Source organism: Lepisma saccharinum, chromosome 3 (assembly GCF_977018435.1).
Source record: "Lepisma saccharinum chromosome 3, izLepSacc3.1, whole genome shotgun sequence".
Lineage (NCBI taxonomy): Eukaryota > Metazoa > Arthropoda > Insecta > Zygentoma > Lepismatidae > Lepisma > Lepisma saccharinum.
The window spans coordinates 55859568-55882422 of record NC_139231.1 but is presented as its reverse complement, the minus strand read 5'-3'; the positions used below and the strand labels follow the sequence as shown (position 1 = coordinate 55882422).

General features: G+C 36.9%; 2 protein-coding genes across 2 annotated transcripts in view; one reads left to right on the top strand and one right to left on the bottom strand.

Moving 5' to 3' along the window:
- Nucleotides 1-11601, top strand: part of LOC145985056 (uncharacterized) — a 58859-nt gene extending 47258 nt beyond the window's left edge. Inside the window, exon 8 of the mRNA XM_083118588.1 lies at nt 10436-11601. Coding sequence (XP_082974714.1) covers nt 10436-10928 — 493 coding nt within the window. The 3' untranslated portion in view covers nt 10929-11601. The remainder of the gene's footprint in view (nt 1-10435) is intronic.
- A 1640-nt stretch (nt 11602-13241) lies between these two features.
- On the bottom strand, nt 13242-19562 carry LOC145985538 (uncharacterized). Its single transcript, XM_083119608.1, has 4 exons — nt 18884-19562; nt 18116-18562; nt 17052-17651; nt 13242-13630 (listed from the first exon to the last, which is right to left on the bottom strand). Exons 1-4 carry the CDS (start codon nt 19560-19562, stop codon nt 13242-13244), a joined length of 2115 nt encoding a protein of 704 aa, XP_082975734.1.
- Between the last annotated feature and the right edge of the window lie 3293 nt (nt 19563-22855).

Here is a 22855-nt window from a genome sequence, read left to right as displayed (position 1 = left end):
ATGGGGGGGGGACTTGTGGCTCACCCTGCCCAAGACTACTAGAAGGAAAGGCTGGGGTCAGACACGCCTCTTTTCGCGACTGCCGCAGGTGTGACGTCATGGGCGGACAAAACCCAGCTGAGTCTTTACCCCATACGGAAAGAAACGTGGAAAGGCTGATCTGTTTTGTTCTTTTCGCTCCTTTTTTCTTGTATTTCTGGATTGTTGGGTTCAGGGTGCGAAATCCTGGAGTGGACGAGGGGAATTTCCCCCCACCAAGAATCTTGGCCTCAAAAATCCCCCCACCAAAAATTTCCCGGGGGGGCAGTTTTTGTTATAACAAAGAAAAGATAAGCAATTACTTTTAATTTCAAATATACTTTACTAAGAATAATATCGAAAACACACACAAATTAGTGTGGCTGTGAGTGTTGAATGCTTTCTCTCTCAAGAGATCACTAACAAATCTACATCAATACGCACAATAAAAGTAAAACAAGAATGCAAAACAATAATAACTATGAAATCTAATTGATTTATATTAACATAGTGCACAAACTAAACAAAAACTTACACATAATAAAAACACTTCAACTGCCATAATTTATTAACATCTTTAACCGGTTAGTAAAGGAATTAGTTAGCTGCTTTACACTATCTGATATGTATGAAAGTAACAAATTAATTTCTAATTAATAATCATAATAATTATTTTAATTGAGTAATTTATTTTTAATTTTAATAACATTGAAAAATATGTACATCGTATAATTCACACATATGCTTGTGGGGGGGGGGGTTTAGGTTAAGAAGTTTCTCCCCCTCACCAGTTTTCAATGATTTCGCACCCTGGTGGGTTGTGGGGTTCTGCAGTTTACAATGCCTTCAGTGAGGTGTTGCGACGTGTCGTAATCTCCGATGAAAAAATAAAAACAGCGGGTGACAATATATAACTGAACACATCGCATCTAACGAGACTTGTTAGTGGATTGCGATACCAGTAGTCTCATTACACAACATCAGGTTACCATACACTTCAATTGGGTTACAATTATTAGAATAAAAAATAATAATATTGTAATTTATAATAAAGGCTCTCACGGGTATAGTAAGATAAAAACTGCAAGCATATACCCCCAATTTAATATCCTGCCCCACCAAAATTCCTATGTCAATTTTAGGTTCACTGTTGGTATTGAAGAGTTAAATCTCGACCTCCTCCAAATAATTTAATTCTCAATCGCCACACCAAAATTCCCACAACAGTCTAAGCGCAACAGTAATTAATACTCAAGACTTGGCTATCTCCCATCCTAGTGCTCAATTTCCTTACTACAGAGTTGGAAACTTCCCCAACCAAGGGTAATTCCACATCAGAATTCATGATAAAAATTTAAGGTTTAATATGTAATATCTGGATATTGTGCACCTCAAATAGATATACCGTGTTGCCGAGAGGCGACACTGGTATGTCTCGTCGCGTGAAAATTCCATCTCTTCTCGTGTCTAGTCTCGTTAACAACACTAATAATACATAGTAACTGTTATAATTCCCTTGAAAATACACAACTTGCTATTTATATACGAGTGATGCTTAAATGACAACGTAGTTCAACTTCCGTCCTCCATTGTTCTATTATTTATTCAGTCAAATTTACATTACAATCGCCAAGTTAAGTGGACGCAACCAGCTTTCACATACCCGCCTGTGGGCACCCCTGTTCGACATCCCACTGATTATATATATATAAAGTGAGCCTCGACTTTCTTCAGTTCTATGTCTCAAGTTTTCGTTCAATCGAAAGTTGGTTCAAGTGTTTGTGACATAATACACACGGAACTTCCTCACATTCCTCCCTGTGTAGTTCAAAGATTCATAAGACTCACAACTGTAATCTGAATAAGGAAAATTAATGATGAAATAAATATCAATAGTCGAAGCAAAGTTACCAAATTTGAAGAAGTTAAGTGTAAACAGCTCCTCTCTCACTCCTAAAAGAGAGCAATAGATAAGGTTGTTTTCTTTTACATATTCAACTTATCCATAATTTTGGCTTTCTGCCTTTCTTTATTTAACAAAACGCATGATCAGGCATATTAACTTCAATTTTACATGAAACTTTAGGTTTCAGAGAGAAATGTGACGACCTAAAAACTACCGATTCAATACATATGTTAATAGCTGTATAATCCAATTCTGAAGACATACATTATCTCGGATCCTAAGTGAACCTGTATATTCAGTCCCAGCTAGCTTCTGGGCATAATGACGGCTCTTTTTTGTTCATAATTTCTGCATTGATTCCGCTGCGAAACCGTGGCGCGGAGCGATCTGTCCGCCCGTGACGTCACGCCTGACGTCAAGGACCACGTGATCAGGTATGGCCCCAGCCTTCCTTCTAATAGTCTTGCACCCTGCCTACAGTCCCGACATCACACCCTCAGACTATCATCTGTCCGGTTTGTGAAGGAAAGTTACGAGGCCAACACTACCAGACGACTGAGGACATGCAGAAAGCAGTGTGTCAGTGTCTGCGAGCAGCTGGAACAGAGTTCTACCGTAAGGGTATTTTCAAGCTTCCAGAAAGTTGGGGAAAATGTGTGTAAATAAATAGGAGACTATGCCGGATTGATGTACCTACGACAACCAAGGCGAGTTAAAAGGAATAAAATTGGAACTTGGAACATACTTACGATTCTGAAACCAGGTAAAATGCAAGAAATTGCTGAAGAAATGTTGAAATCTACACTCCAAATAGTAGCCATTCAAGAAATTAGATGGAAAGGCTATGGACACAAAGAAAAAAGACTATTCTTTATACTATACCTGCAATAGCGAAAAAACAGGTCACCTAGGAACCGGATTTATGGTACGAAAGGAAATCAGGGAAAATGTATTAAGCTTCACACTTCACAACGACAGGATCTGTAAACTTAGAATGAAGGGCAAATTTCATAATCTTTCTTTAATATATGTTCACGCCCCTATGGAAGACTCATCTGACGAAGATAAAAGTCAATTCTATGAAAATTTACAGTTGATACAAGATCAGACACCCAGACACGATATAACAATACTAGGAGATATGAACGCAAAAGTAGGACGTGAAAATGCATACTTGTCAATAACAGGCAACCACTCTTTACACAATAAATGTAATAAGAATGGTGAGTTATTATGTGAATATTCAGCTATTAATAACATGATGATAATGAGCACAACATTTCAACATAAAAATATCCATAAAGGAACCTGGATCTCACCCGATACAAAGACTTTGAACCAGATAGATCATGTGCTTGTTGATTCAACTAAGAGTAGTACATTCCAAGACGTTAAGACTAGACGTGGATTTAATTGTGATTCGGACCACTTCTTGGTCCAACTGGAAATAAAACAAAAACTAATATCAATTAATAAACACCAACAGATTCATCTACAAAAATGGAACAAGAACAATCTAAGTGACTCTAAAATGCAAAACCTATATAGACAGTGTTTGCAAGGAAAACTAAAAGGAAAGGATGAGTCACAGGATACTAACATAGAATGGCAAAACATTAAGGAATCAATACTTGAAGCAGCTAATGAAATATTCCAACCCCAGAAAAAGAGAACATTCAATGAATGGTGGGACGAAGAATGTAGATTAACTATAGATGAGAGGAATAAAGCAAGAATGAAATGCTTAAACAGAAGATCAAGAGCAAACCAAGAAGCCTACATACAAAAAAGGAAAAATGCCACAAGGATCTGTAAAAGAAAAAAGAAAGAATGGATAAATAATAAAATCAAAGAAATCGAAGAATCAAGTAGGAAAAATGAAACTAGGAAATTCTATAAAGAAATGAAATTTTTTAACAAAGAAAAAATTTCAATGATTCCACTATGTAAAGATAAACCAGGAAAATTAATTTCAGAAAAGAAACTTGTATTGGAAAGATGGAAACAATATTTCAGCAATATTTTAAACAATGAAGAAACACATGACAATACCTACCTAAGAAATGTAAATCAGATAAATTATGAAGAGGTCCGATGTCCCAACATATACTGAAATAAATACCATAATAAATAAGTGCAACAATGTAGGCCGTCAGCCCGTTGCCAAGGCACGACACACTGGCTCGGTCCCCTCAAAAGACCAAGACCGGGCTTCGCTGCCTACCAATTATCTTTCTGTTATAATATATGCCACGACTAATTCTCAGTTCCTGCGGGGTATGAGAGCCCGCATCCCAAAGTTCGGGTAAGGGTCTGCTTTTGAGTAATAAAATTAAAATTAAATTTATGCTTACTTTTCTAAGAACCTTAACTCTAAAGTAGGTAACCTTCCTTACGCTTAAACTTCCATCGTGATTGCACCCGCATCCCACTGACCAGTGAGGATACGCATGCGAGTCGCGAGCGAAGTCAGCATAAGCTACACTGACATCTTATGGGTTGATAAAGCCTCCGCCTCACTGACCAGTGACGGCGGGACACATCATCAAACCAAAAGGAGGCCAGTTAATTTGCACTTATGAACCAAATTTACTATAAGGAAATACCCATTAACGACTACGAGTTTATTTACAAATCCAAACATAGCTAAGTTAAAAGGAAAATATACAAACTTCTGATCAAAAGGAGAACTACAACAATGCCAAGATAAAATTTAGATCAATAACTACTTCCGTAACATAAACTGAAACTTGCTTTAGAGTAATCATAAAACCCAGAGAGCTCTCTCTTATATATATATTGTCCATATCCCATCATAGAACTAACACTGCTTTAACTTGGTTTCAATTAACGGTGACTAATTATTCAGTAATGGTCGACAAAATTTATATTAACCAAAACCAAAGAAAAATTTACAAAAACATCTATCCGTAAATTCCTATTTGTGCTTTTGTCATATTTTCATATCTGCATTATGTTCTCTAGAACTCATGAGGTAAACTACCATCTTCAGGGTCAACCTCCAAAAACATTCATAACAAAATATAAGGGGAGCCTTTCTCTACCCAATATCAAAGCCATATCTCGGCCACAAATTACAAATGTTCACGTGGAATTCCTTAACATAATAGGGGACTCTATGTCTACCCTTTTTGGCTACTCACATTGCAAAAGCAAAACAATAGACTTTTACATTAAATGAATTTCTATAAAAACATATACTCGACCGGTCACCTATTATAGCTGTTTCAAAATTATGTCTAATATAAACCTAAATAAGAGAAACCAATAAACCTTCCTCAACTTTCCGGATACTCAGACTTTAAAACGGACATGTAAACTACATAAGCTATAAGGTTTAAAAGACACCCTCTGACCAGAGGTATGCTCTCGGATTAAAGTAATAAAAAAAAAAGAATTTAAATGAACCTCCTGACCAGGACAATTCAGAATGATTTAGAATAAAAATTAACTAGACGAGAAGGATGTATATCTTTGATATTATATCGGAGTCACACTGACCAGTGACAACTTCGACCGAAATTTAAAATGTATGAATAATTTCAAAGTTTAAATTATTAAGGTTAAATATTTATATATGAATCAAATTATTTATAAGCCTGCAAAAATCCCCTTTAAGGATCATGCTGACCAGCACAAATCCCGAAAGGTGGCTTACGGAAAACCTCGGACATTGTGGAAGGGAGAGCTGACCAGCCACTCCCCACACAACGCCCGTATTCTCCCAGCCCTGGACCTAGACAAGCGATTTAATCACCTAAAGATTTCGGAATATACTGATCAACTGATTATTTTGCCAGCGAAACGGCTGGTATTTATACTCGCGGGATTGCGCAATCCTATCCCCTGAACAAAAGATTTAGACATATGGAAAGTTATTTTTAGCATTCAACAATTACCCCTTCGAAAAAGGCATATCGAGAAACACAATACAGCAAAATTTACTTACAGAACCACGCAGCGCCGAACGAAAAAGAACCCATTGTTGATTAGAAAGAAAAAGAATGCAAGCTTCAACTTGCTTTGCGTTCTTTTTCGCTTGGCAGAAACTGCGTTACAATTTTAACAAAGATAAAATATACATTCAAAAATATTAGACTACAAAAGAATTTATACGAGGGCTATCGAAAAGTAATTTGAATAATATAGAAATTTACCAAAATTTATCAATCGTTACATAAGCTTAAGAATAACAAAGCTACAGGCCCAGACAATATCTCAGCAGAATTAATTAAAATGGGTGGACGAACCTTAAAGAGAAATATTTATGACCTTATACTTAAAGTATGGAATAGTGAGCAGATCCCAGATGACTGGTTGGAAGGAATAATTTGCCCTGTATTTAAGAAAGGTGATCGTAAAGACTGTAAGAATTATAGACCAATAACTTTGTTAAATGTAATCTATAAAATTTATGCTATCTTATTGTACAACAGACTAAATGAGTTTGTAGAACATCAAATTGGTGAATACTAAATGGGCTTCAGACCTAACCGATCAACCGTAGACAATATTTACATGATACAACACATATATGAAAAATGCCATGAATTTAATATCGAGCTACATAATGTGTTCGTAGATTATACCCATGCCTTGATTCTATTAAAATATCATTAGTCCCTGAATGCCTATTACACTTTAATGTTCCAGTAAAAGTAGTAAACCTGATCCAAATTACACTCCAGAATACTAGGGCCAAAGTGAAAATTAATAATGATGTTACTGATCAGTTTGAAGTAAAATCTGGATGAAACAAGGTGATCCTTTGTCAGCACTTCTATTCAGCATCGTAATGGATGTGATAATATCCAAACTTGAACTAAGAAGTAATATCTTTACCCAATTAAAACAGCTATCTGCCTATGCTGATGATAAATTGATAATGGCAAGAACAAAGCAGGCCATGCTAGACACATTCATAATGTTGAAAAATGAGGCAATAAAATATGGTCTAATAGTAAATGAAAGTAAAACAAAATATATATGAAATGTGGGAGGAAACCAAATAAAGAGAATAAACTAATAATAGACACAATGAGTATTGATAATGTTGAATCTTTTAAATACTTAGGCTCAATTGTGAATACCAATAATTCAATAGAAGAAATAAGAGAAAGAATTATAGCAGGAAACAAAGCTTTTTATGCAAATAAAAAATTATTACAAAATAATCTACTCTCAAAAAAATCAAAACTGAAGTTATATTGGACAATCATTAGACCAGTGACAACATATGCCTGTGAAACATGGGTCCTGAAAGATACCTTAATACAAAAATTACTAGTATTTGAAAGGAGAATATTAAGAAAAATATTTGACCCCTCCAAATTGAGCGATGGCTCTTGGAGAATAAAAACAAATGATGAGTTAGACCAGTTGATTAAGCATAAGAATATAATTCGATTCATAAAAGCCCAAGATTAAGCTGGTTAGGGCATATCGAACGATTGTCTAATGAGAGAACAGTCAAAAAGATATATAAATGGAAACCATTTGTCAAGAGGCCAGTAGGTAGACCTAAAGTTAGATGGGAAGATGATGATAGAAACGATGTTAGAATAATGAAGATCTCAAATTGGAAGAAGGATGCCCAGGATAGAATTAAATGGAAGAAAATTGTTGAGCAGGCCAAAACTCATAAAGAGTTTTAGCACCAAATAAGAAGATGATGTTGAAAAGTAAAGTCTGTAGATTATGATGTAATATGTTTTTCTTTAATAAAACCAAAATTCTGTTCATGAAGAATCGTTGCTCATTACTTTCAGTATGCCCCTCGTACATTCATTTCTTGTCACAATTAGCCACAAGTGGAAGAAGAAACTATGCAAAAGAAAAATAATAATACAAAAACTGCTTTGTACTTGATTTGGTCAAGACCCTGAGTTTTTTCCCTTCCAGTGGAGAATTTTGTAGGTTGCCTGTACAAAATTTAAACGTAACAGATCAAATTTTTCACATCAGACACACACTTGAGAAAAAGTGGGAATATAATCAAAATGTCCATCAGCTATTCATTGATTTTAAAAAAGCATATGATTCAGTCAAAAGAGATAAATTATATAATATATTAGTAGAGTTTGGAATACCTAAGAAGCTTGTTAATATGATAAAAGTATGCACCAGTGAAACAAAGTAAATTTGTGTGGATATTAATATGTCTGATAAATTTACAATTCATGATGGGTTAAAACAAGAAGTTGCATTATCTCCATTGCTCTTTAATTTTGCCGTAGAATGCGCTGTTCGGAAGGTAAAAGAAACTAAAGAAGGACTAAAATTAAATGGTGTGTCTCAACTGTTAGCATATGCAGATGATGTAGACTTATTGGGGGATGATGTAAATACAATTAAGAATAATGCTAAAATATTTTTCAAGCAGGTAAAGAGATAGGTTTGGAAGTTAGCAAAGAGAAAACTAAATATATGCTTACAGGTCGAAACCAAGTGTTAGGTAATAATCAAAATTTAATTATTGATAAGAACTCGTTTGAAGCAGTTTCCAAATTCAAGTACTTAGGAGTAATACTAACAAATGAAAATTATATTAAAGAGGAAATAAAAAGCCGGCTTAATTCAGAAAATGCATGTTACTTTACTCTTCATAAACTTTTGTCTTCTCATTTAATATCTAAGAAATTAAAGTTAAAATATACAAAACAGTAATTTTGCCTGTAATATTATATGGATGCGAAACTTGGTCCCTTACATTGTAAGAGGAAGATAAATTGAGAGTATTTGAAAATAAGATCCTTAGGAAAATAATTGGGCCTAAAAGGGATGAGGAGACAGGTGAGTGGAGAAGGTTACATAATTTAGAACTACATAATTTGTATTCATGTCCATATATTATTAGAATGATTAAATCAAGAAGACTGAGGTGGGCAGGCCATGTGGCACGAATGGGAGAGGAAAGAAGAGTTTACAGGATTCTCGTTGGGAAACCTGATGGTAAGAGACCAGTAGGAAGACCAAGACGAAGATGGAGGGATAATGTTGAGATTGACCTAAAGGAAATTGGTAGGGATGGAAAAGAGTATATTGATCTTGCTCAGGATAGGGACAGATGGAAGGCCTGTGTTGCTGCAGCCATGAACCTTCGGGTTCAAGAAGGCTAGAGAGTTAGTTAGTTAGCCTGTACAAAATTTTTACATCCGGTTAGGTTGCTTTTTACTATGACTCCTATAAGCATCAATTTACCAGACATTTTGTTGAAAACATTTATGAGTTACGTCAGAATATTAAAACACCTGTTTATGCATTCCCAAAATAGTTTTTCCACACAATATTGGTGCAAAATAAATGGACACATCAAATTTTGTATAACTTTCAGCGTAATTATACTCCGTGAAAGTGTTGCTTGGCATTTTTGTGGACCCCACGAAGTATCAAAATGTCTGAAAAGTATCGACTGGTATTTGTACGTAAAATTCAACCAATACTTTCGGATACCGAAACCCCTTGTATTGGGCGATACTGATACATTATCATCTACATGGAAACACTCAACACCTCAGTCACGATAATCGACTTTGAAAGATTGAAAACAAATTACATCAATCATTACTATGTTTATTCTGCATGAAATTTTGATCAATATCTGCTTCTAATTCAGTTTAATAATTTTTCATTCATTCCACAATCTTTCTCTTTCAATGGTAACTTTTGAAAGTCCAAGTCAGTTTGACTTGAAGTATCTCAATATAAACTTGCAAAACAAACTGTAAAATCAGACAAATAGATAACATGTTCAAATAACAAGTTTTTGCACCACCAATGTAGAAGGATGAGTAAAATTTTCCTCAGAAAAATCAATGTGGAGTAGGTATGCCAGTGATGTAGCCTTCTTTCTTGAAAGAAATACAACTACAGTAATAGAAAAACTAATGCCTACCTCCAGATGTGACATCATCGTTACCTGCAGAAACAGGGACACTTCCTGAAACAGCCAATCCCTTGTACTTGCAAGTAGTTAAGTAGCCAGAACAGCATCCAAATCCTTTGTATCCCACAACACAATTTTTGCTCTCCCACGCTCGAGCGTAATATCAAATATCATTTCAATGGGACATAATCGTACAAATATGTGTCTAAAAATTCGTTCTGGTAGTTTCAGCCCATGGTCATTATTCATTTTCATATGTTGCTATGTATTGGGAAGATACTAAATTACATTTTAACATGGAAATGATGACTATATTCACTTCAGTTTCAATTTCACTGCGTCTTTCACTTCACGGTCCATATTTGAAGGCCCACTACTTCAGAAAAATTATGGTTGCACGTGAACTACTGGGCTTCGAGTGTATGTATACCGTTCGTTTGAATGTTCGAGTGTTATTCGCTCGAGCGAAGAAACTGTCCATTTCGTAAGCCATCTAGCATAGTCCTCAATGCAGCATTCTAATATGTATACTGTACTTTTAAGTAAAGAGCATATATCTGCTATGGTATATATTAACATCCTATATGTTTCTATTGTTTTTGTAGGTGTCCACTATACAGTGATAATGCCTTTATTCATGCAGAAGATGTAAAAAAGACTGCAGAAATGGCTAAGAAGGAAATTCTTGCTCAAAATCCAGATATTGAACTAAAACATGACCCTACCAAATTGCTTCCTAAGGGACCGAAGCAACCAAAGAAATTGGCTCACCAATTTGGATTGCCTCATCATGTGGCTGAAGTGCTTAGAGTGCCAATAAGGATGCCCCAAATGCCAAGAATGCCCCCAGAGCCTCAAATGCCAAGAATGCCCATAGAGCCCCAAATGCCAAGAATGCTCCCAGCAAACGTTGTGATAGCAGCAGCAATGATCCAACCAGGAGACCTCGATCAGCATCTTCGAGAGGTAGAGCAATTTCTTCTTCAACATGGAATCCAAGTCCCTCGCGTGAGAAATCATGTAAACCCACATGCCCCGGTGCCAGCCCCCCAACCTGGGAAACTTGGATCTCCCCAACACCCTCGAGGACATGTTTGAGAGTTACTTTGGTGCTCTGATATGCCACCAGCGCTGGATTGATAATATACTTCAGAGACACCTTGAAAATATAACATTGTGATATATGATATTTGGATACCAAATATTTGAAGAATTTCTACAAGTTTGTTTCTTTTGATTCCAAAATCAATAGCACTCTATGGGATTTTTTTCATTTAATGAATATACTGGGGAAAAGATTCATACCATATCTAAATTAAATGTAGTGGCAGTATTAAAAAAAAATGTTTTGTTCTAATTATTGCAGATGTTATTCATATACATTATTTTAAAATTACTGTAAAAGAAAGTTAGGGGGGAATTCTTTTGTTTCATACTCTTTGTCTAACATGCTGTGTGCCTACTCATTTATGTGAACCTAAGAAATAAATCTTCAGGAGTTGCTTCTGACACTGTTGCATAGATTGAATTTATTATTGCAGTGTGTGTATTTTTTTTTTTTGTACATAGTTTTAAAAGTTTTTAAAATCCCAAGGACTTTACTCTTCATTTTTCTTATCACATTTATACAATCATTATTGTGCAACCTCAAATTATGTAAAATGTTGTAAATGGAAGCAATTTGAAGACATATTTTTTGTATTATACTTCTTTGTAACTTGTATAGATAGAAAATGTACAGGTATTTCAAATACAGCAACCAGTTTTAAAACTATTTTGTAAAATTATTCATATATTACTAAAAATGGAAGTGTTATACACATATCTGTGTTACACGAGTACAGTGCTATTTTTGTGAATCCTGCTAGCAAGGATGAATGATGGCTATCCAGAAAGTATGTTCCAATGGGCTATTTAGAAATGACAGTTGTGCTGCGACGTGCAGAAGAACCTGTGTTACTGCAATGGATTCTCCAGTAGAGGAACAATGTGGTGTGGTTAGATTTTTGTCTGCTGAAAGTGTTTCACAACATGAAGTGCTTCACTGCAGGTCTGCAATGTACGGATAGCATTATATTTAGTTGGCCACTGAAATGATGGTGCAAACATTTCAAGGAAGGATTTGTGGTGCAGAGATGACCTGAACAAAGTCGTCATGCCATAACACAAGTTTATACATTGATTCAACAAGATTGACACCAACGCATTGGCCTCAAAAGTGCACATTTTTATTCAACATCTGAACTATTGATTGCCCTGCACATAATGGAACCACTGTGCAATGTGCCTCCACCGGATATCAAACCTGGGATCCCTTGATTACAAGGTGAATACGTTACCATTATGCTGTCAGGGAGGCCCCCTTCAACTTGCTTTGAACACATGAGATGTGGAGATGAATTATCTAGTCTAAACTTCCCGAAAATGAGGTTGGCAATCTACCTTCCTGTTGCATCAGTAGTTTTGTCAACTCCCACCCAAATGCACGAGTCACCTATGTCTTGCTGGAGTGAGAGGAGGGAAGTTTCTAACAAGTTAGTTGTCAAATGAGCAAATACCTCTTTGTGATATACAAATCCTGTAAAACCTTAAAAAAATACAGTAGGTCCTAACAAGCAAAATAGGTTATTTTAGGCACTATAAAATCAGTTGTTACTTTTTTAATGAAACGAAGATGGAATTGTTATTTCTTATTTACCTGTAAAGGAAAAAATAGATACTTTTAACCTACAAATTAATGAAAATATTCAGGATAATCAAGTCTGTGAAAGTTCCGTGGAACTCATGAAATAACAAAAGTTTCAGCTGGTATCAGTGAATAAATTCTAATCAATACTTTCCGACACCACTTGTATTGGCCAATACGGATATATTAGAAGCTAAGGCCTAGCTGCCGACGTTTGTGTTTGGAAGGAACAGAAAGGGAGAAGGAGGCAAGAATTCTTTACTTCATTTTCCATCCCAACTAAGGAAGTAGAACTAACGTTCCAAAAAACTAATGTGTTCAAATAAATATAAATTAAATGCAAAATATAGTTATTTTAAGTGGTTCCTGTTTTATGTATCATGCGATATTTCATCCTGGTTTCCCTGAACTTTCTCAAGCCAAGACAGCCACACATGCAACATGCAACTTTACATACCATGCTTTTCTTAGCAATGTAGTGACTAGTCATGTAAGTTTGTGTGTAGGGTGTGTGGTTATCTTGGCTTGAGAAAGTTCTGGGAAACTGTATGAAAAATAAAATAAAAACCACTTCAAATAACCATATACATATTATTTTTCATCTACCTAGTCATATCATAAATTCTGTTGCAAAGTTAATAATGAACTGCAGACACAGAGAGCAAGCTAATGTATTAATATTTGGATGTTACAAAGGTACAGGTCTTGCCAACACAGAGCACCAATCACTGTTCAAAATGGCCACCTCTGGCCTTCACACAGACCCAAAGTCCCTGAGGCCAGTCCTCGATCACAGCACGCACGGTCTCGAGGGGAAAGTCCGCCACTGCCTTCACAAGAGAACGCTTGAGACTCGCAAGGTTTGGATGTCTCGTCCTACAGACCATGCCCTCCAAAACGAACCACAACCTGTAGTCCAATGGACTGAGGTCGGGGCTGCTGGAGGGCCAATCAGCTGGAGCAATGAAATCTAGCACATTCCTCTGAAGCCACTCCTGTGTGGTCTTTGCCTTGTGGGCCGGTGCCGAGTCCTGCTGGAAGCTCCACGGCTCATTGTTGAACAAGGTGCGGGTCAACGATTTCACAAGTGGCTCCAACACTGTTTCTTGGTACACTATTGCAGATGTTTTCACACCATGTTCACAGAAGTGGAGGTCAGTTGTGCCATCCTACGAAACCCCCCACCAAACCGTCACTGAGGTGGGATGATGGCCTCTGAGGATCCGTGGTGCATTTTCACGAGCTTCCTGGGATGTCGAGGCATAATCTCGGTCGTTTTGACGATTGTAAGATGCTTCAATCGTGAAGATTTTTTCGTCCATGAAAAGGATCCTCCTGTGGCCACCATTTGTGTAACGCTGAAGGAGTCTTTTTGTTTTCTGCTCCCTCTGGACAAGCTGTGGAGTGAGGAAGTGACCAGTACTTTGCCGATATGCGCGGAGTCCTAGGTCATTTCGGAGCACACCCAACATCGACATTTTTGAAATGTTCAGCTCTCAAGCCAGCACTGCTTTCACGAGCTTCTGGCTCCTCACGCTGCGAGGTCTACCTTTCCTGGGGCGGTCCTCAATTGTCTGTGTGTCACAGTATCTGTTGATGGTCCGATGCATGAACATCCTGCTGATATTCAGAGTTTTCAGGGTGTTGAAAATGTCCGATGGTGATTTGCCAACTTTGTGCAGTGCGATTACTGCCACACGGTTCTCGTATACACCCCACTCCATTCGACTCGCAGTGAAATTCACCTTTCCGCTACCACAGCCAAACACACAATGATACTGGTTGTTGTTTGATCCAACATTGGGGGGTTACCTTGCCAACCAGTGTTGCCATCCCTGTCTAAACTTTGTAACAGAATTTATGATATGACTAGGTATAAAAAGTGGTTATGTAAACCTAGATATAAATTAAATATTGCAACATTATAAAAACTCAGGATGTCTACAAGTCTGGAAATCCTCAAAGTCAGGTAATTAACTTTTTTTCTGGAAATTTACTGTTTTCCTTGAAAAATCAACATTTTTGTATCAGTTCATTAAAAGTAGGTTTTTGAGCAAAGGAAAAAGGACAAGCAAGATTTTTTTTTGTAAATTAAATTTGTTGTAGGCAAACTATACTTCAGTTTAAAATATTGAGTATTACTGGTAGTTACAGTACAAATTTTATATTGAATACTCAGGAAAAATGTCATGTTTTGAACAATTTTCAAGTAGATCTACTACAGTAAGTGGCTACTGGCATTTACCATTTTCTCATTGCATTTTTGGATTGTTTTTGGTTTAGATTATAAGTAAAACATATGTTACTAAATTCTACTCTAATTATCAGGCATGTATATTCTAGGCTAGCTAGACTATCTCAAAAGCCCAAATAAAAATACAGGAAGAAATTTACTAGCAAATTTGACGAATGCTTCATTCTCACGTAACGACCGTGTGGAAAAAGTGCTAGTGAATGGTCATCTTTACTTTAACCTAGAATAGTCTTCTCAAACCCTTACCTGCTCAGCAAGCTGCCTACATGTGATGCATTTGTGGTGGCTTCTAGCCCAAACGCTGGATAGAGAAGTTTTTAGTTCATCCCGGAGATCCAATCAGTGTGGCCAACAATTGGAATGCAAAATCCACTAAAACTCAAACCTGCTAAATATAATGTGTATAAAAATGTACACATGCTTACTTGATGACAGAGTGCATTCACGTAAAAGTTTGTATAAGGAAACATTACACAAACTTTAAGTAAATAATGTAGATGACAGCCAGCTGTATCACTTTTGTACCAGATTTAGCAATTTTACGATGAAATTGGCAAATTGTCGCCGACCCCCTCTTGCAATTCTGCTTTTGTTGTCAAATAAGTCAAAAATTCCTTTGGTAATTGGCCTTGAGGGGCATTTGCTCTATGGCTTTGAACCTGTCCACAGTCAGGAAAACATAAACATCCTTGCATGATAAGAAATGTGGAAGTGTCTTCTTGAGTACTACAAAACTAGATAGTGAGACATTTCTTATGAGGATAGACTTGAAATAAATATGGATGTAGTGTTTAGTGTGTAAAAAAAACAGGAAATATTTTGTGAAAAAGTGACCCAGAAATTCACACACATGGAGAGAACAATGGAGTTTATGTTCAAGTAATTGATTTAAGGTAAGAAGTTTTTATTGATTATTTTGTACTCGCACATAAGTCTAATTAAGATATTGCATGTACGTAGTAGGGTGCTACTTTTTGTAAGTAAATCTCAATAGTTTCTGTTCATTTGTTTCTAATGATGAGATTTTGACGTAATAAGAGATTCAAAACCGTGAATGAGGAATAGCCCCTCCCCTCCCTTCCCTGGTGATGAATGATGAAGATATGCTCAGGTTATTGAGCAAGTGAGTTCTGGAAAGATTTCAGAGCTTTCCGGAGTTAATGCCACTCATCTTCGGGGTAGAAGTGCAGTGCTGTGCATAAACCCTGTTTGCATGTATTTGGGGTGGGAGGTTCCCGATGTAGATGGCTGCACAATTGGGAGCTATGTCTACTGTGTCGATGCTATTGATTGACTATCGCTAGCTATTCTGGGTTCAGTTCAAGCCCATGTCACGATTGGGATTATTCTTTTCTCCATGAGTGGCTATTGTAATGTTTTTTTTCCAAGACTGCTGTAACTTATTACCTTCTGTCACCCATGGAAATCCTGGAATACATTATTAGGACGCAAGTCCCAGAAAAGATAACTTAATTTCAAACAACTTGAAGTGGGAATTGTGCCGGCCCCTGTTGCGGAGTGTTTAGCACATTGCCCTACGATGCCAAGGGTCCTGGGTTCAAATTCTGGCATGGATGTTTGTGAGTGTCCATTCATGAATTTCATAATTCATCTGTATCTTTGCAAATAGCCAAAAGTGGCACAAAAAATGAAGTAAAATAAGGCAAATCAATCAAGTGGGAATAGTGTGTTCACTCACATATTTGATTTTTTTTTTTTTTTTTTTTTTCATATTTGAATTTTTGCTTACAACGCTACCATCAACCAAGCAATTACTATCTAGACAAATAGTACTTGACTTATTTCCTTCAGTTCCTATTGGAACATAGGGCATCCACGAAGTGTCTCCATCTCACTCTATTGCATGCGATCTTCTTCATTTCTTTCCAACTTTTCCCCTGTTGTTTTCCTTCTTCTTCAACAGTACGTCTCCATGAACTTTTGGGTCTTCCCCTTTTTCTAGCACCTTGAGGGTTCCAGTAAAGTGCTTGTTTTTCAATTGTGTTGTCTGCTTTCCTTAGTGTGTGTCCTATCCAGTTCCATTTTCTTCTTTTAATTTGGTTTTTAATCTGGTCTTCTGATGCTCGTATCCAAAGTTCTTGATTTGTGATTACTTCTGGCCAATGTACATTTAATATTCTCCTGAGACATCTGTTAATAAAAACTTGTAGTCTATTTGTGATTTCAGTTGTGACTTTCCAGGATTCTGCTCCATACAGCAATACTGATTTAACATTACTTCTAAAAATCTTTAACTTTGTTTCTGTAGTTATAATCCTACTTTTCCATATTGGGTAAAGTTGTACAAAGGCCCCATTTGCTTTCTTGATGCGTTGTTTTACATCATGTTCTGCTCCTCCATTTGTTGCAACTACACTTCCTAAGTAAGTAAAATTGTCTACATCCTCTAATATTTCATTTTGTAGTTGAATATAATCTTGGATTCTTGCATTTATTCGCATTGTTTTAGTCTTTGATTTATTTAATGTCAGTCCGAATTTTTTAGCTTCTACAACCAGATCTTCCAATTTAGTTTTTGCATCTCTATAAGATTCTAACAACAGACACACATCATCGGCAAAATCTAAATCTTCTAATCTATCCACAAGGCCCCATTGCATTCCTCTTCTTTTTCCCTTTACGGTTTCCCTCATTACTGTATCTATTACGAGAAGAAAAATAAGAGGCGACAGAATACATCCCTGCCTCACTCCACATTCTGTTTCAAAGGGTTCTGTAACATCTCCTTCATGAATAACTTGACTCTTGTATTGTCGATATGACTCCTGGATTATCCTTATTATCTTAAGTGGTATTCCAAACTTCTGTAATATTTGCCACATTTTTTCCCTTGTTATAGAATCAAAGGCTTTCTCAAAATCTACAAAGATGGTATACAATCTAGTATTCCATTCTATACATTGCTCAATGATAATCCTTAATGTACAGATTTGATCTGTGCAGGATCTACTAGAACGAAATCCTGCTTGCTCTCTCCTAATCTTGGCTTCTACTTTATCTTGAATGCGATTTAATATAACCCTAGTTAGTATTTTACTTGGGACCGATAACAGCGTGATTCCTCTCCAGTTATTACAATTTGTCATATCGCCTTTTTTTTAAATTTTTATTATAAGACCCCTTTTCCAATCTTCTGGCATTTTCTCTTTTTCCCAAACTGCCGCGAACACTTCATATAATATTTCTGCCATCAAGTTCACATTTACCTTCAAAATCTCTGGTGGAATTTGGTCTATTCCAGCTGCTTTCCCATTCTTTTGTTGCTTAAGTGCTAGTGCTAGTGCTGAATTGAAGGAGGAAGGTCTGAAATTCTCATCACTGTACGCTCTTCAGTTTCTTCAGCCTCACTCTCTATTTCTCTCGTTCTGTCATTTTCTCTGATGTTCCTATTTAATACCTCTTCAAAGTGCTCTTTCCATCTCTTCATTTGTTCTTGTTTATCCGTTAACAGCCTGCCATTCTTATCCTTGACTGGTATATTTTTCTTAAATTGTCGCTTTGATAGTAAGCGTGTTGTTTGATAAAGTTGTTTTAAATCACCCTTACTTGCTGCTTCCTCTGCTACTCTTGCTTGCTGTTCTATCCAATTGCGTTTATCATTTCGAGCACTCTTCTTCACTTTTCTATCAAGATCTTTATATTGTCTTTGTAGCGAACTCTTTTGGGTTCTTGTTTTTGCAGTGTTTAATTCTTCCTTCTTCATTTTTCTAGCTTTAATTTTATCCCATGTGTTCGTTGACATCCAGTCTTTCTGATTACTTTCCCTATATCCTAAAATGTTTTCACTTATTTCTATCAAATTAGTTTTGGTCTTCTTCCATTTTCTCTCTATTGTATCCTCTTCTCTTTCTTCTATATCTTCATCTTGCTCCATTTGTAAACCTTCAAACCTGTTCCTAAGTTCCAATACAAATCTATTTCTTGTATCTTTATCATTTAACTTTTTCAAATCAAATTTCTTTCCCATTTTTGAAAACTTTTTACATGCTGCCATTATACGAAGTTTAAAGACTGCAATTACCAAGTGGTGATCACTACCAATATCGGCTCCTCTTTTATTTCTTACATCTAGAAGGGATCTTCTCCATTTACGGGTAATGCAAATATGGCCAATTTGATTTTCTGTCACATGATCAGGTGATACCCATGTCACTTTATGGATATCTTTGTGGGGAAAAACAGTTCCACCTATGACCAGGTAATTTTCTGCACAAAGGTCAACAAATAACTGGCCATTTTCATTCATTTCCCCCAGTCCATGTCTACCCATAATATGCTCTATTCCTTCATTATCTGATCCAATTTTTGCATTTATATCTCCCATCAAGATGCATATGTCTTTCTTATTATGAACTAGTACTTGGTGCAATTTTGAATAAAATTCCCTTTTTTCTGTTATGTCTGAAACTTCTGTTGGGGCATAGCATTGTACTATTTTAATGCTTCTCACCTTTGCTTTGAACTTCGCAGTTATAATTCTTTCAGAAACAGGGTTCCATTCCAATAAGCTTTTCTTTGCTATCTTACTCAAGAGAATACCTACACCATCCCGAGGTTGATCCTCCTCATCTCTTCCTGAATATAGGAATGTAAATCCGTCTTTAGTTCTCATCTCTCCAAATCCTTTCCATCTTGTCTCACTGATCCCCAATATGTCCAACCTGTAGGCCTGCATTTGGGCTACTGCTTGCTGAAGTCTACCACTCTCTCTTAAAGTTCTCACATTCCAACACCCAATTCTCGTTTTCCCTTTCATGCCAAAAGTCGTCATCTTAGAGTCAGTCCGGCTATTCTTCGTGGATGTTTCTTTAATAGTGAAGTTTAAGGTGTGCGGGTTATTAACCCACAGCACCCGATCTTGGTGATAGGGCTGCTACCTAGACCTCCAAGCAGGACGATTTTCTGTAGGGGTTTTCTCCCTTAACCTTTGAAGATCCCTCTTCACCACAAGGCAGTGGTTTTCTCTTCATTACTCCCAAGAGAATGGGTTGCCTCTTCCGCCGTTTGTGTCGTACCGAAGGATTCCTTCTCCGCCGCATCTGCCGTTGAGGACTTCGCCGTAACCCTGGCAAGGGGCCCTTACATGGTACTATCAGCCGGAGCCAGCTGAACCATGGTTTTTTAAAGAGGTGTTACTCCTCTTGGTTCATCCGCCTCCTCCGCCGTTGAGATGATCGTCCATCTTCTTCCGCCTTTGGAGCCGTTGACCAATAGGTTGCTTCTTAGTCTGGCTCCTCTTCACTAGCCTGCCCGGCCTGGGAGACCCTGCCAGTAGCTATGCTACCGCCGGTATAACCTAGTGAATCATTAGAGCACGCAAGCCCCACCACCAACTACAAGGTCCTGCAACCTGAATTTCATCATTCATCTGTATCTTCGCAAATAGCCAAAAGTGGCACAAAAAACGAAGTAAAATAAGGCAAATCAATCAAGTGGGAATAGTGTGTTCACTCACATATTTGATAATTTTTTTTTCATATTTGAATTTTTGCTTACAACGCTACCATCAACCAAGCATTTACTATCTAGACAAATAGTACCTCATGACAAAATCCAGTTTTCACAAAATTGGGGCACATTAAATGACATAGAACCTTGAATTTTCCACAATTTCCAGGATAATAGTGTCTGTGAAAGTGTTATGCAGCATTCTTACAGATAAATCTGAAAAGTATCTGCTGGTAAATAAATTCTAATCAATTTCCAGATACTGATGCCATTGGTATTGGTTGATGCAGCATTGGCATGGGTTCAGCCTTAGTATTTATGGTAATTTTCACATTATTCATTGTCAAACTCTGTGTTGCAAAATTTTTATCTGTGGTGTTTAGTGCTAGAAAAATAATCTTAGAAATCCATTAAAAAAAATGTTGAAAAGATCTTTCTTATCAAACTGTTTTTTTATTATTATTATTATGATACTGCCACCATCCTCTTGGGACCTTCTACTTTTGCTTAGGTTTGCATCGTGCTGCTAGCTATGCTGTTATCGCCTGACATTGGCTGGTACTCTTTGGTGTCAACTGGTGTAGTAGAGGGATCCAGGTGTTGTGTTATGTCCACTATCAATGTTTGATTCATGTGGTAAGTGCAGAGTGGCATGGGTTCCTTTGAATTTTGTGTCCAACAGAATGCTAGGAATATATTGTCTGGTGGTGAGTTAACTTCTTTTATGCATTCGTTAGATGTTGCTAAATTCTTTTGTTAATGAATGTGCTTACTTTGTGTCATACAGCTATGTTATCAAGAGGGGAGACGAAGTATTTGGCAGTTGATTTGTAAGTTTCATTAACAGAGGGATTTGTTAGGTGATTGGATGTTTTGTAGTATGGTAGGGGAAGGCAGACTTTTTGTTGATTCTTGATGTTGGCCGTGGCTGGCTGGCCTGCATTTCAGTATTGCTACACCAGGTGAATAGTTGGAACTCAGTGTAACCATTCTGAAGCAGGGGTCTTCTCTCCCCTCAGATCTCTCAAGCAGTAAGAGAAGGCTCTTCAGAAGAAGTTAGTCGCACACTCATCTTTTGTTTGGGTGGATGGTGAGAGATGGCATGAAGATATTGGTTGTTTGTGTTTGGTTTTCTGTTCACTGGTCATGAATTTATCTGTCTGATGGCTAGGTCTAGGAAGTTTCATTAGTTATGCTTTTCCAGTTGAATTGTGAATTCGAAGTGACAACAGCAGCACACCTAGTGGCATGCTGCAAAACTAAACACAACAGAAGCAACAAGTTCCCAATAGTGGCAACCAAAATTAACAGAACATCATAAGAAACAGTTTCACAGATATGAGAGTTTATTTCAGTTTAATAATTTTCTACTACATTATCTTTCACTGAAACATTAATTATGGTTTGATATACATAAGCGGAATAACAAATCAACTAATTTGTAGGAAATTTTACCCATAAACTGCAAAATGTGGAAAATCCAGTCTAAATGTGTGTGTATGTTAAAAATGATGAAAATTAGGTATAGGTGTGCATGACTTTTGCAACTCACTATTTTTTTAATTTTTTTTCTACTTCCCACTATATATATAGGCAGTTGCTCCCCTTAATACTCTCACTTAGAAATTTAGTGTAGGGGAATCTTATGCTCGCTATTAACGGTTTGGGTCCCAAGTGTCTCGGTCGAGATACCCAAATGTAACCCTCATGGTCCCAAGCATCTCGATCGAGACACTGTGTCAAGGTCATTGTTTTTACGTTATAACTTTTCTATTTTTGGCTAGAATTTCGATTTTTTTTTATATATTGTTCCTAACACATGTATTTAACAGAAATGTTTCTTGCACTTTTTTTTTTCTTCCTGAAAATGGCAGGGAAAAGGGACTTCTCTTTTGCGTCTCTTTTCAAGGGAAAATTTTTGCCGACAAAGGAAGACCGGCTTTGTTGTTCTAAAGCAATGCTTTTCACTCCCGCCTGGTAACTGCATTCGAAGGAAGCTTGTTTATCAGTATCCAATGTTAAAATGAAAGTTTTCCATGCGGGCGCAAGCAGGGGGTGGGGGTGGGGAAGACTGGTTGTTGAATCTGCGTTGTGAGAATGGAATTTCGAGGTGTGCTGAAGGAAACCTTTGTTTTTGAGCACAAGTGTTCCACAAGTTGCAACACAGGTTACCCTGCATTGTCTAAAAATAGAATTTCAAGCAGATGCAAGAATCGGCGCTCATTTTTCACTGCGTTCTAGCTTTTCGTCCGTGAAAGTTGTGCGTAGGTATGTGTCGTTTTGTGCCCAAGTGCGAGGAAATTTTTTGAGTGAAGTGACAGACTTCCAAGGACTTTTTTGTCATCTAAGTGTTTTTCTTGTGGTGTGAAAAGCAGTGGCGAAGCTAAGGCGTAAATACTGGGTAGGCTGAAAAATCTGCTTACCTTAAATCTTTATATACAGCAGGTCCATGCGTCGATTCTTGTTGGTCGCAAAAGTATCAATTACTCTTTCCTTGAAGCCTTGATCAATAGAAAGTTCTTTAACCAGTTTTTTTTCAATGGCTATTGTACTGAGAGAACTTAATCTTTCATTTTTCATTGAATTACGGAGATAATTTTTTACTCTTTTGAGGGT

Excerpts from the sequence above, each read along its gene's own strand:
- LOC145985538 (XM_083119608.1), bottom strand. The coding sequence starts at position 19,562 with ATGACGACTTTTGGCATGAAAGGGAAAACGAGAATTGGGTGTTGGAAT. Across the intron at positions 18,563-18,883 it reads TGGCCATATTTGCATTACCC|GATATAGGGAAAGTAATCAG; the intron begins GTAAATGGAGAA and ends AAAACATTTTAG. Across the intron at positions 17,652-18,115 it reads GGCTGAAGAAACTGAAGAGC|ATTTTGAGAAAGCCTTTGAT; the intron begins GTACAGTGATGA and ends CCATCTTTGTAG.